We start from the raw sequence: 13,181 nt of genomic DNA, 5'->3' as shown, positions 1-13,181 counted from the left end.
GTAATGTGTGTGAAGGAGCTCCGGACCGATCGAGTGCTGGAGAAAAGAGACTAGACAGTAAAGCAAGAAACGAGGAATACCAATCCCGGGAACGCCGCACGAGACCCGCACTTGGCCTCCTCGGACAATGAAGTGAAGCAGTTGCCACGTTGGCGCAGTGGATAAGTCGGGCGCTACCACGCGGTGGGCCCGAGTTCGAATCCTTCTATCGCCGACATTGATAACTAGGGTGAGATTTTTCCATGTTTGATTCGTTTTTGGAACTATTTAAGCGATCGCTTATTTTTGTGTATATTTTTGGGTTTTTCTTCATTTGGATTAATCGTTTGGGATTTTTGAGCCAGTGGACTATTGGATTAAGGACTGAGCCTCAGAAAAAGACTGAGTGTATTCGCTTTGTATGTACAAAATATTATGGACAAATGTATGCCGGGTTTGTGGTGGTGGTGATTTCAGTTGGTTGAATACATTTTCTTAAAAGAATTCCCCTGGTTTATGTTCCTTTCAACTAACAGTTAACTTTAGGAGGTCATTCAAAGAACCCGTGTTTAGTAACGTCAGCTAATTCACCTAGCAGATTGTTACAGATGGTGGCCCGTACGGGGAATGATATTGCAGTGTTTTTTTGCATTATTGTATTGATTGTTGACTTGTTTATTGAAGGCTGGTTTTGGGGTGTTCTCGATAAGGATTGTTTAGAGACGTAGAGTAGGTAGCACAAATGTACTGCACAGGTTTTACTGCAAAACAATTGGTTAGTCAGTGAAGCGTACACACACAAAAAAAAAAAAAAACATGGATGATCTGAGAGGTGCCTCACTGGATGAGCTGGAGGAATACCCTGAGAATGAAACTTTTGAGCCGGGCACACGGGCTTCTACACCTACGTCAGGGCCTGGGCATAGTGATCAGCACCATGAAGAAAGGGGAGACACCTGGGTCACTAGGCGGAATCCTGTTGGTGAAATAACTTCCCTACTTAGTTCGTTATGGCTTGCAGACGCGGATGAAAGTGACCAGAGCATTGGTGGAGAGGAGGGTAGCACATCTTACCTCAACTTTCCGGCTCTTACATCCATTACCACTGATTTAGGGTCAGTCGTGGAGAGACTGAATATCCTTGAGAGCGATTTCAGGGATTCCCTTAATAGTGCATTAAATCGAGAGGCCAGCATAAGGAACTATGTGGACCGCAGCATTGGGATGATGGAGGAAAACATGATCTCCACCTTTAAACAGTTTGAAGAAAAATTAGTGGAGTGCCTACAGAGACGGGATGATAAATGGAAAGCAGAATTTGAACGGCTGAAGCGCGCCAGCCTGGTTGCTGTCCATAGGCCCGTGTCACATGCTGAGGCGACTGTCCATCTACCTCCTAGTCGCTCCGCTCTTACTCCAATTGGACCTAGAGCTCCATTAGCACACACAACAGCTGCCAGTACATTCACCCAAACATCTGATCCTCTTAACATCGAGGGAATAAGTCCACGCAGAGTAGCTCCACTTCAGTTGTCCAGCCTGGCCACTCCTGAGATGAAGGCGAGTACTACCAGTGCAGTTCAGGATAGCCAGCCCACTCCCACTCCAGTGAGTGCTCAGGTTCCACCTCCAGGTACTGGAGTTCTGGCTCAGCCGGGCACCCAGCCCTTTACACTCCGCTCCAGTGTATCTAGTCCAGGGGATGTTTCGTACAACCAGCCAGCTACCAGACCATCTGTGGTTTATTCCAAGCCTGCCATTCAGATGGAGTTTCCTTCTTTTAGTGGGTCAAGTGAGGTATCCGATGTTTTAAATTTTCTAGACCGCTGTGAGATTTTTTTTGCAGTGCGTCCATTGATGGATGCGGAGCTGATCGGGGCACTGTCCAACAATCTCAAAGGTCCAGCGCACAGTTGGTGGATGGTGGCAAGAAACAGCATTCACAACTGGCCAGAATTTAAGGACGCCTTTAAGGCCGCTTTCCTTCCCCCTGACTACCTCACAGAAGTGGAGGAGAAATTGAGGGATATGGTGCAGCTACCTGGACAGTGTCTGAGGGATTTTGCTTACGACTACCGCGCTCTTTGTCTACGTTGGAAGCCAGACATCTCTGAGTCCGAGTTGGTGCGGAAAATCCTGAACAATTGCAACCCTCGGATAGCAGGATGCCTCAGGGGCACAGTTACCAATGTGGAGCAGCTGGTTCAGATTGGTACCTTGGTTGAGAAGGACTGCACCTCATCTAAGGAATACTGGGGCAAGGTGGACCAACAGAAGGCCAAGGAAAGGACCTCGAAGAAGGACAAGGGCCCGTCTAAAGAGCCCAGGAAGCCTGCTGATGTGGTGACTGTGGTCCAGCAGGGACAGAAATCTCCCGTGCTGCTCCTATATGTTCCAATAGAGGTGAGGGGCAAACAATGTCGTGCTGTTTTTGATACAGGCTGCACTTACTCACTGATGCGGCATAGTCTTTGGCTGGAGATAGCTCGGAAAGGGGAACGACTGCTGCCAGCTGACGACCAGAACTTTGTCCTGGCAGATGGGAAAAAGTATGGAGCTGCGGGGAAAACACAAATATTGTATGCCTGGCATGGGGGGATATGGTCTATGGAGACCCACATCATGTCTGACCAACACCTCGCAATCCCCATCATCTTAGGTCTGGACTTTCTCATCAAGACCTCAGCCATCATAAATATGAGAGACCAGACCTATGGCGTGAAGGGCCCTAGAGGTTATATCTTTTATCCTTTTCTGTCCCTACCTCATGAAGATACCATAGGTCGGGGTCGGGAAGTGGGCTCTAACGCCGGTCTGTATGTGGCTATTCCGTCTTCCAGCTCTGTAATTCCTTTTCCTTTGTTGGAGACAGCCCCTCCCTTTCCAGAATACTCTCCAGAAGTCAGGGAACTGTTTCAGACCTGGCCAACGGTGTGTTCTGGGACATTAGGTAAGACGACTGTCGAGGAGCACAAGATCTTCACCACAGACAATATGCCTGTTCGATGCAAAGCCTACCGAGTGTCCCCGCTCAGACGTCAGATCATTACTGAACATGTGGAACAGATGCTCAAGGATGGCATTATTGAGCCATCACAGTCTGCTTGGGGAGCACCGGTTGTGTTAGTCAAGAAACCAGATGGATCTCTTCGTTTTTGTGTGGATTTTCGCCAATTAAATGCCAAAACTCTCCCCGATGCCTACCCAATGCCTATGATACACGAGCTGCTGGAGTCTATGCATGGTGCTGCCGTTTTCTCCACACTGGATATGAAGTCAGGATATTGGCAGGTCGCCATGGATGAAGACAGTAAGGCCAAGACGGCCGTCATTACCCCCATAGGCCTGTACCAGTTCCGTTCCATGCCTTTTGGGTTGAAAAATGCAGGGGCAACGTTTCAGCGTCTCATGGAGAAGGTGTTGGGAGAGCTTAGGGGGAAGATCTGTTATGTGTACATTGATGATGTCATTGTCTTTTCTCCCACCCCTCAGCAACATCTCGAGGATCTGCATGCTGTCATGGACAAGCTCCATCGGGCAGGGTTAACACTTAACCTGAAAAAGTGTTCCTTTTTCCAACGTGAGCTGAAATTCTTGGGTCATGTGGTATCGGACAAGGGGGTGCAGGTGGACCCAGAGAAGACTCTCGCTGTGACATCATATCCTACACCTACCAACATCAAAACTCTGCAGCAATTTTTAGGTCTTGTGGGATGGTATCACAAATTCATTGATCATTTTGCAGACATGGCTGCTCCCCTGAACCGCCTGAAAAGAAACAATGTGGCGTGGGCCTGGACCGAGGAGTGTGAGAAGAGCTTCAATCAGCTGAAGAAGGCGCTGGTGGAGGCACCAGTTCTTATGCAACCAGACCCATCTCAGCCTTTTGAAGTTCATACAGACGCCAGTGATGTGGGCTTGGGGGCAGTGTTGGTGCAGAGGACTGATGATGGAGAGAAGGTGATTGCTTACGCCTCCAGGGGGATACGTGGAGCTGAGTGCAATTATTCCACCTCTGAAAAGGAGTGCCTAGCAGTTGTGTGGGCGATTGAGAAGTGGAGGCATTACCTAGAGGGGGCAGAGTTTACGGTGTACACCGACCATGCTGCCCTGATGTGGGCCTTTAACTGTCCAAAAACGTCCTCCCGTTTGACTCGTTGGATCCTGCGTCTCCAGCAGTTTCAGTTCAAGGTTCAGTACCGAAAAGGTCTTCATAACATTGTTCCTGATGCCTTGTCCAGAGGTTTTACTCATCCCAACACTAATGCAGCCTATGTCACGTTGAATACCTCGACAGGGTCTGCTGATTTGCCCTCTTCACTGGCTGAAATAAGGGAGGCCCAAGAAGAGGATCTAGATGTGGCAGACCTGGTAAAAAAGGCTGACACCAATGATAGGACAGACCGTATTGGGGTTACCATGTTGCAGGGACTCCTGTACAGACGATCTCCCGTGAAGGGAGGGGGAGACAAATACCAGCTGGTCGTTCCCAAATGTCTTGTCCCTGTTTTCCTGGCATACTTCCACGACCATCCTCTTAGTGGACATTTGGGTAGGATGAAAACTCTTCTAAGGGTCCTTGAAGTTGCCTGGTGGCCGTCTGTCCGCAAGGATGTTTGGAGCCACGTCAAGTGCTGTACCACCTGTCAAGTCTACAAAGCCGAAACCCAGAAACCAGCGGGCTTCATGCAACCTACAGCCATAGAGGATCCTTGGGAGAAGCTGGGGATGGATCTGATGGGGCCTTTTCCTCGCAGCAAAAGGGGTAACACCTACCTACTCGTCCTTGTGGATTATTTCACTAAATGGGTGGAGATGTTCCCCTTGAAGGAAGCCAAAGCGCACCGCATTGGCACCATCTTAAAAGAGGAAATCTTCACCCGCTATGGTGTTCCCCGGGAGCTGGTCTCGGACCGCGGGCCACAGTTCACTGGCCATGAGCTGGCCAACCTCTGCAAAGCTTGGGGGGTGACACAGAAATTCACCACCAGTTATCACCCCCAGGCTAACCTCACTGAACGGTCAAACCGCTCCATCAAGACCATGATCGCCTCGTATGTGGGGAACCACCATCGGAATTGGGACCAGTGGATCAGAGAGTTTCGCTTCGCCCTCAACGCTGCCTACCATGAGACCACGGGCAAAACCCCCGCAGAGCTAGCGCTCGGAAGGTCCCTGAAGGGCCCACTGGAGAGACTCATCAGTTCACCACCCACTCCACACCAACCCTCATACTCACTCCTGGAAAGACAAAAACAAATGATGACACAGGTCAAGAGGAGAATGGAGACGTGTCAGTCCAGACAAGCCAGGTACTACAATGCCCGCAGGAGAGGTGCACAACTCCTGCCCGGAGACCTGGTCTGGGTTCGCACTCATCCACTATCCAAAGCATCTGAAAATTTCTCAGCCAAGCTAGCGCCTAAGTGGTCGGGTCCAGCGACGGTGATGAGAAGATTAGGCCCGGTAAACTACCACATACAGTGGAAAGACCAAAATAAGAAGACTGACACTGTCAACATAGTCAACCTCAAGCCCTACTTTGGGGCTCAACCTCCGATGCCTCCGGCTGGGGGGGGGGGATCTGTGACAGCTTAAATGTCACTTGAATATGTCATATATGCAGTACAAGAAGGTCATGTATATATGCATTTTTATTGAATGCACTGTGCTATTAAATGGTATGTGTGGGGCTTTATGGCAGGCTAGAGGGCGCTGTGACTAGCGCCGCACCCGAGTGCATTTAAGGGGAAGTCAGGAGAGAGATAGGAAGCCGGAAGTAGAGAGAGAGAAGTGTGGCAGGTGATGTGTGTTGGCGCCAGGGTGTAGGATAGAGTGAATTGTGTAAAGGTTGTAATGTGTGTGAAGGAGCTCCGGACCGATCGAGTGCTGGAGAAAAGAGACTAGACAGTAAAGCAAGAAACGAGGAATACCAATCCCGGGAACGCCGCACGAGACCCGCACTTGGCCTCCTCGGACAATGAAGTGAAGCAGTTGCCACGTTGGCGCAGTGGATAAGTCGGGCGCTACCACGCGGTGGGCCCGAGTTCGAATCCTTCTATCGCCGACATTGATAACTAGGGTGAGATTTTTCCATGTTTGATTCGTTTTTGGAACTATTTAAGCGATCGCTTATTTTTGTGTATATTTTTGGGTTTTTCTTCATTTGGATTAATCGTTTGGGATTTTTGAGCCAGTGGACTATTGGATTAAGGACTGAGCCTCAGAAAAAGACTGAGTGTATTCGCTTTGTATGTACAAAATATTATGGACAAATGTATGCCGGGTTTGTGGTGGTGGTGATTTCAGTTGGTTGAATACATTTTCTTAAAAGAATTCCCCTGGTTTATGTTCCTTTCAACTAACAGTTAACTTTAGGAGGTCATTCAAAGAACCCGTGTTTAGTAACGTCAGCTAATTCACCTAGCAGATTGTTACAACATGACTTTGAATACCAAAGCTGTCGTGCTTATACTTCCTGGTTTGTGTGTTAATTCGTGGAGGTGCTTCCTGTATGGGAGAATATAAGTGTATGAGAGAGTCAGAAATGGCCCCCTTCTTATTTGAATTGAGTGTGTGTGTGTGTGTGTGTGTGTGTGTGTGTGTGTGTGTGTGTGTGTGTGTGTGTGTGTGAGAGACCCTGTGAAATATAATAATATATAACGTCATACATGAGGATACATCCTTTGAACAACTTGCCATGTCAAAAAATTCTTTTGCTGCCTGAAGTATCAAGATGCATTGCCATGGCTACAAATCTGTAGTTCTATTGACATCAGTTTGCTAAAATCCACTTGTAAAGTGACTGCTCTTTATTTGGTTAAATGGTTATGACTGCATCCATTGTGTTATTGCAAAAAGTGCTAAAATCCTCAGAGCACACAGAGCTGACTGTGTTGATATGTTGATATGACACTGACTTTTACGAAAAAAAATTTTTTAAAAAGTGTTTTATTTATTTACTTTAATATTGTGTGTAGATGTGGAGTGTATTTGACATCACCTGTAAAACTATGAACATAGATATCACTCTCAATATACAAACAGTATATCTGTCCTCACGTGTTTTTCCACTCTTGCTTCCTCTGAGGACAAACACAATGATTTTTTGGTGTTTCTCTGAACTGTCCTCTTTGACTCATTTTTCCTTTTTAGACTAATATCTGTAAAATAAATGCCATCCTTATCAGAATAAGCTGTTGAGGTGTATAATAATAAGTGTAAACATAAAAAACATAATGTAGTAAAAGCATGTTAACAGCCTGACATTAACCTTTCCTGTCCTCATCATACCATTAAAACGTTAACTCTTGTACAGCAAGCCACATGTTTAAATCATTAGAATATAGACTACATTTCCTGTTCCAGGACCTCAAATAAGTTGTTATTTTTGTCACTAAAAGCAAATTATATTTTTTGACAGCAGCTGCCAAGCTGGTTAGAACTGGCTTTTCACCCTGTATGTGTGACGAGGTTCACTCTGTTCTGCAATCTGCCTCTACACTTCCTGTTCTATGACCACCTTCCGTTTCGGTATTGTTAACAGAGTCACTACACTGCGGCAGCTTCCCCTCAGTCGAGACAACCTGCCTGCACAGTTTCCTGAGTGTGTGTGTGTGTGTGTGTAGGCAGTCTATACAGACTAAATATGTGTACATATTGTACATATGTATGCATTTGTTTACCAAAGGCGAAACAATCATGTGTCTTCACATCTTCCTGTTTCTGACTTTCTGACTGTCAGCACTTTATAAGACAGAAGACATGTTGCTCAATAGTTATCATTCAATGATATTCGCTGGGCCACCCACTCAGAAAAACATGTACTGTTCACAGAGATTAACTCGAGTGTGATTTTTTTCCAAGCCAGGTTGGACGGATCAAACCTCTGCAGATTAGAGATGTTGAGCTATGAGATTAACAGATGTTCCCACTAAAGTGTTTTGACAAGCCACTCATGGACAAAACTGGTCTTGGCAAGGGCTCAGAGAGAGGACAATGAGAGGAAAAGAAAAATGCCAATTTGTGCATGTGTATGTGTGTGAGAGAGAGAAAACCTACAGAAAAAAACAAACAAACACAATTTTGATTGGATTTTGCTTATTGTACATGTAATTGATTTTTGAAAGAAAATATCTCATTTCAACACCAAAAACTTTCTTATGTTCAAAATTTGTGAGTGTGAGTCTGAGCTGCAGTGGAATTATGATTATAAGACAAGACTTTTAGACTCTCTGTCATCACAATAAGGTCACTTTCAGTTTTTAGTTTAAAAAAGTCCCTGTGATCCCACAATGATTCATGTGTCAACGACTGTTTGATCCAACTGCATTAATCCCTGCATGTTGGAAACAATTCATCAGAAAACTGCTCATCGAAACACTTCTGCAGCTTCGATGCAGAGAGCAGTGAGTATTTTCATCATTAGGCCCACAGTGCATGGCGTGATGGGACAGGTGTTTTATCTTTTAATGAAATATATGCACGAAGTACTGTCTTTAAATTCTTTTTGATCCAAAAACCCATAATATATAAATCTATTTAATCAAAAAATGTGTGTGTAAGATTCAGGGGATTTAAATTAAGTGATTTTAGAACACACTCACGTGCGCTTTGGTTCTGGAGATCCAGGTCTCCAAAAGGAGCGCAAGCCGCGTCTTGTGGAACCTCCCGGTTGTTTTAACGGCGATGTAAATGTCCTCCAGCTTCAGCGTCGGCTGGGTGACATCAGAGTGTCTTCTCTTCTCCATCGTAACATGTGTTCCACCGCTGCTGCTGCTGCTGCTGGTAGCCAGGGTCTGTGCATCCTTGGCAGCGGAGAGAGCCTGCTGGATGGAGCGCTGGTGGGGCGCACTGGGTGACGGGTCTTGGGCCACATAGAGTTTGGGTAGGTTGCTGGTGGGCAACTTAAAATCCAAGTAAAGAAAAAAGAAGATGGTGAAAATTAAGACAGGCAGCCTACGGCGTGTCCATCTCTTATGCATGGTAGAAAAAAGTTCTTTAAATCATAGAGAGCCTTAAAACCATGTTCCTGGTCCCCGCTTTAAAAACACCCTCAGGTCTTCAGTCATAGCGGTTCCTCTATCACTTCTTCCTTCTTGATCACGTTATTGTCATAGTTCCGTATTATTTACCTTATAAGGATCAATCGGAGAATAAATTCCAATAATTAATGTGATCAGATTGTTGCTGTTGCGAACAAAACGTCACAACAACATGGATATCCTCTCGTTTTGTGCGTAAAAGTCGCCACTATCAAGTTATACTTAATGTTGCTACAGACGCAGCTCTGCCCTCTCTGCCTGTGGCTTTGTCAAGATAGATGGAACCAAGTAACGTTAACTCCTGCTACCGCTTTCAAAATAAAGGCAAAGAGGTGAGACACTGTAAAGTCCGGTTTAAGGTTTTCATTTTTATGTATTGACAGATGTGTCTTGGGCAAAGTTGCAAAATGGATAATATGATGATAAATGATATGAAAAAGAAATTCCCCACTGTCTGTATTTTTTTGAATTAAACTAACATAAGGCATGTAAACTAGAGCCCTACAATTGTACTGGATCAAACATATGTCCTTGCTTATTCAGACAAAACAAAAAATATTTCACTGTAATAAAATAGGACTGCATTTTATACATAAATATAATTCTTTGTTAGCAATGATAGTGCTTTCAGATTTCAGTAAGTAGCATAAAAGGTTGTAATGAGCTCAGAGGTGAGCTGTCCCCTGCGCCCCTCCCCTCCTCTCACAGCTTCTGTACGGCAGCTTCTCAGCATCAGGGGCGCCTGCAGCTGCAGGGGGCGCTAATGTGCCAATTCTCCACACAGTGATCTATAATATACACTCAACAAAAATATAAACGCAACACTTTTGTTTTTGCTCCCATGTTTCATGAGATGGACTTGAAGATCTAAACTTCATTCCAGATACACAATATTACCATTCCTCTCAAACATTGTTCACAAATCTGTCTAAATGTGTGATAGTGAGCACTTCTGCTTTGCTGAGATAATCCATCCCACCTCACAGGTGTGCCACATCAAGATGCTGATCTGACATCATGATTAGTGCACAGGTGTACCTCAAACTGCCCACAATAAAAGGCCACCCTGAAATGTGCAGTTTTGTCTCACAGCAAAATGCCACAGATGCCACAAGCATTGAGGGAGCGTGCAATTGGCATGCTGACAGCAGGAATGTCAACCAGATGTGTTGCTCGTGCATTGAATGTTCATTTCTCCACCATAAGCCGTCTCCAAAGGCGTTTCAGAGAATATGGCAGTACATCCAACCGGCCTCACAACCGCAGACCACGAGTAACCACACCAGCCCAGGACCTCCACATCCAGCAGGTTCACCTCCCAGATCGTCTGAGACCAGCCACTCAGACAGCTGCTGAAACAATTGGTTTGCATAACCAAACAATTTCTGCACAAACTGTCAGAAACCGTCTCAGGGAAGCTCAACTGCATGTTCGTCGTCCTCATCGGGGTCTTAACCCGACTCCAGATCGTCGCCGTAACAGACTTGAGTGGGCAAATGCTCACATTCGATGGCGTCTAGCACGTTGGAGAGGTGTTCTCTTCACGGATGAATCTCGGTTTACATTGTTCAGGGCAGATGGCAGACAGTGTGTGTGGCGTCGTGTGGGTGAGCGCTTTGCTGATGTCAATGTTGTGGATCGAGTGGCCCATGGTGGTGGTGGGGTCATGGTATGGGCAGGCATCTGTTATGGACGAAGAACACAGGTGCATTTTATTGATGGCATTTTGAATGCACAGAGATACCGTGATGAGATCCTGAGGCCCATTGTTGTGCCATACATCCATGAACATCACCTCATGTTTCAGCAAGATAATGCACGGCCCCATGTTGCAAGGATCTGTACACAATTCTTGGAAGCTGAAAATGTCCCAGTTCTTGCATGGCCAGCATACTCACCGGACATGTCACCCATTGAACATGTTTGGGATGTGCTTGACCGGCGTATACAACAGCGTGCACCAGTTCCCACTAATATCCAGCAACTTCGCACAGCCATTGAAGAGGAGTGGACCAACATTCCACAGGCCACAATAGACAATCTGATAAACTCTATGCGAAGAAGATGTGTTGCACTGCATGAGGCAAATGGTGGTCACACCAGGTACTGACTGGTTCTGAGTCCCAAGACCGCCAATAAAGCAGAAACAAAATGCACATTTCAGGGTGGCCTTTTATTGTGGGCAGTTTAAGGTACACCTGTGCACTAATCATGATGTCAGATCAGCATCTTGATGTGGCACACCTGTGAGGTGGGATGGATTATCTCAGCAAAGCAGAAGTTTTTAGCACATTTAGACAGATTTGTGAACAATGTTTGAGAGGAATGGTAATATTGTGTATCTGGAATGAAGTTTAGATCTTCAAGTCCATCTCATGAAACATGGGAGCAAAAACAAAAGTGTTGCGTTTATATTTTTGTTGAGTGTACATAGAAAACTGCTTAGCAGATGATTTTTTTTTAACTGCTCGTAAAACACCCCCCCCCCACCCCCTGTGATGCCACCCCGGACGACTGCCTGGTCTGCCCGTGCCCAAAACCGCCACTGGTCGAGTGTCACCTGTCCACTCAGCCAGATACAGCAAACAACAACAAAACTCTCCACCTTCTTTCTTCCTCTTTAGCTCTCAGACTTTCTCAAAATGGCCAGAAACGCAGCAGAATTGCTACATTTGAAGGTTTAAAATACTATAATTACATCATTTCAAACAACAAGCAGGGTACCAGCTACTGTATAGTAAATAACTTGATCCAAAATTATTTTAAAGGAACAGACAATAATGATATGAGTGCAAACAGTAAAGATTTTTAAATGTGACATCTCATACAAGACTTTATTGAAGTAAAATGAGTGTATATTGAGTAAAACAACAAAAGATTGATATAAATAGGATTTAAAGTGAAGTGGCCAGAAACATCAGAGCATCACAAAAAATGAGAAAAAGAATTGAGACCTAGCTGACCCCAAGCTACCTGCATAATTAAATGTGTTGTTTGTTTGTGTGTGTATTTGGCTTTTAGTACAAATATATTAACACACTGCTTCTTCATTCATTACATAGTGGAATATGTTGAGGACAAAATAACATAAAAATGATCAATGTAAATCAAAATTATTAACCCATGGAGGTCTGGATTTGGAACCATACTCAAATCACATTACAGGCTGATCCAACTTGTGTGAGTGGAAATTCCTCAAGACAAGTCAGCATGAGGCTCAGCAGTGTGTGTGGCCTCCATGTGCCTGTATGACCTCCCTACAATGCCTGGGCATGCTCCTGATGAGGTGGCGGATGCTCTCCTGAGAGATCTCCTCCCAGACATGGATTAAAGCATCAGTCAGCTCCTGGACAGTCTGTGGTGCAGCGTGGTGTTGGTGGATGGAACGAGACATGATGTCCCAGATGTGCTGGATTGGATTCAGGTCTGGGGAACGGGCAGGCCAGTCCAAAGCATCAATGCCTTCATCATGCAGGAACTGCTGACACACTTCAGCCACATGAGGCCTAGCATGGTCATCATCAGAAGGAACCCAGGGCCCACTGCACCAGCATATGGTCTCACAATGGGTCTGAGGATCTCATCCTGCTACCTAATGGCAGTCAGGGCAGTCTGGCTAGCACATGGAGGGCTGTGCCTCCAAAGAAATGCCTCCCCACACCATTACTGACCCACCACCAAACCGGTCAAGCTGGAGGATGCTGCAGGCAGCAGAACATTCTTCACAGCATCTCCAGACTCTGTCACCTCTGTCACATGTGCTCAGTGTGAACCTGCTCTCATCCATGAAGAGCATCGGGCACTAATGGTGAATCTGCCAAAGATGGTGTTCTTTGGCAAATGCTAATCACCCTGCACAGTGCTGGGCTGTAAGCACAAGCCCCACTTGTGGATGTCGGGCCCTCGTGGAGTCTGTTTCTGACAGTTTGAGCAGAAACATGCATATTAGTGGCCTGCTGCAGGTCATGTTGCAGGGCTCTGGCAGTGCTCCTCCTGCTCCTCCTTACACAAAGGAGGAGGTAGCGGTCCTGCTGCTGGGTTGTTGCCCTCCTACGACCCTCTCCACGTCTCCTGGTGTACTGGCCTGTCTCCTGGTATCTCCTCCATGCTCTGGACACAGTGCTGACAGACACAGCAAACCTTCTTGCCACAACTCGC

At 46.0% G+C, this 13,181-nt stretch overlaps 1 protein-coding gene across 1 annotated transcript in view; it reads right to left on the bottom strand.

The window, feature by feature from the left end:
- The window catches only part of mfng (MFNG O-fucosylpeptide 3-beta-N-acetylglucosaminyltransferase), a 29,818-nt gene extending 20,522 nt beyond the window's left edge, over positions 1-9,296 (bottom strand). Inside the window, exon 1 of the mRNA XM_028411592.1 lies at positions 8,586-9,296. Coding sequence (XP_028267393.1) covers positions 8,586-8,963 — 378 coding nt within the window. The 5' untranslated portion in view covers positions 8,964-9,296. The remainder of the gene's footprint in view (positions 1-8,585) is intronic.
- Between the last annotated feature and the right edge of the window lie 3,885 nt (positions 9,297-13,181).

This window comes from Parambassis ranga, chromosome 1, assembly GCF_900634625.1.
Source record: "Parambassis ranga chromosome 1, fParRan2.1, whole genome shotgun sequence".
In the NCBI taxonomy this organism is placed as follows: Eukaryota; Metazoa; Chordata; class Actinopteri; family Ambassidae; genus Parambassis; species Parambassis ranga.
This window is presented reverse-complemented; position numbering and strand designations above follow the sequence as displayed.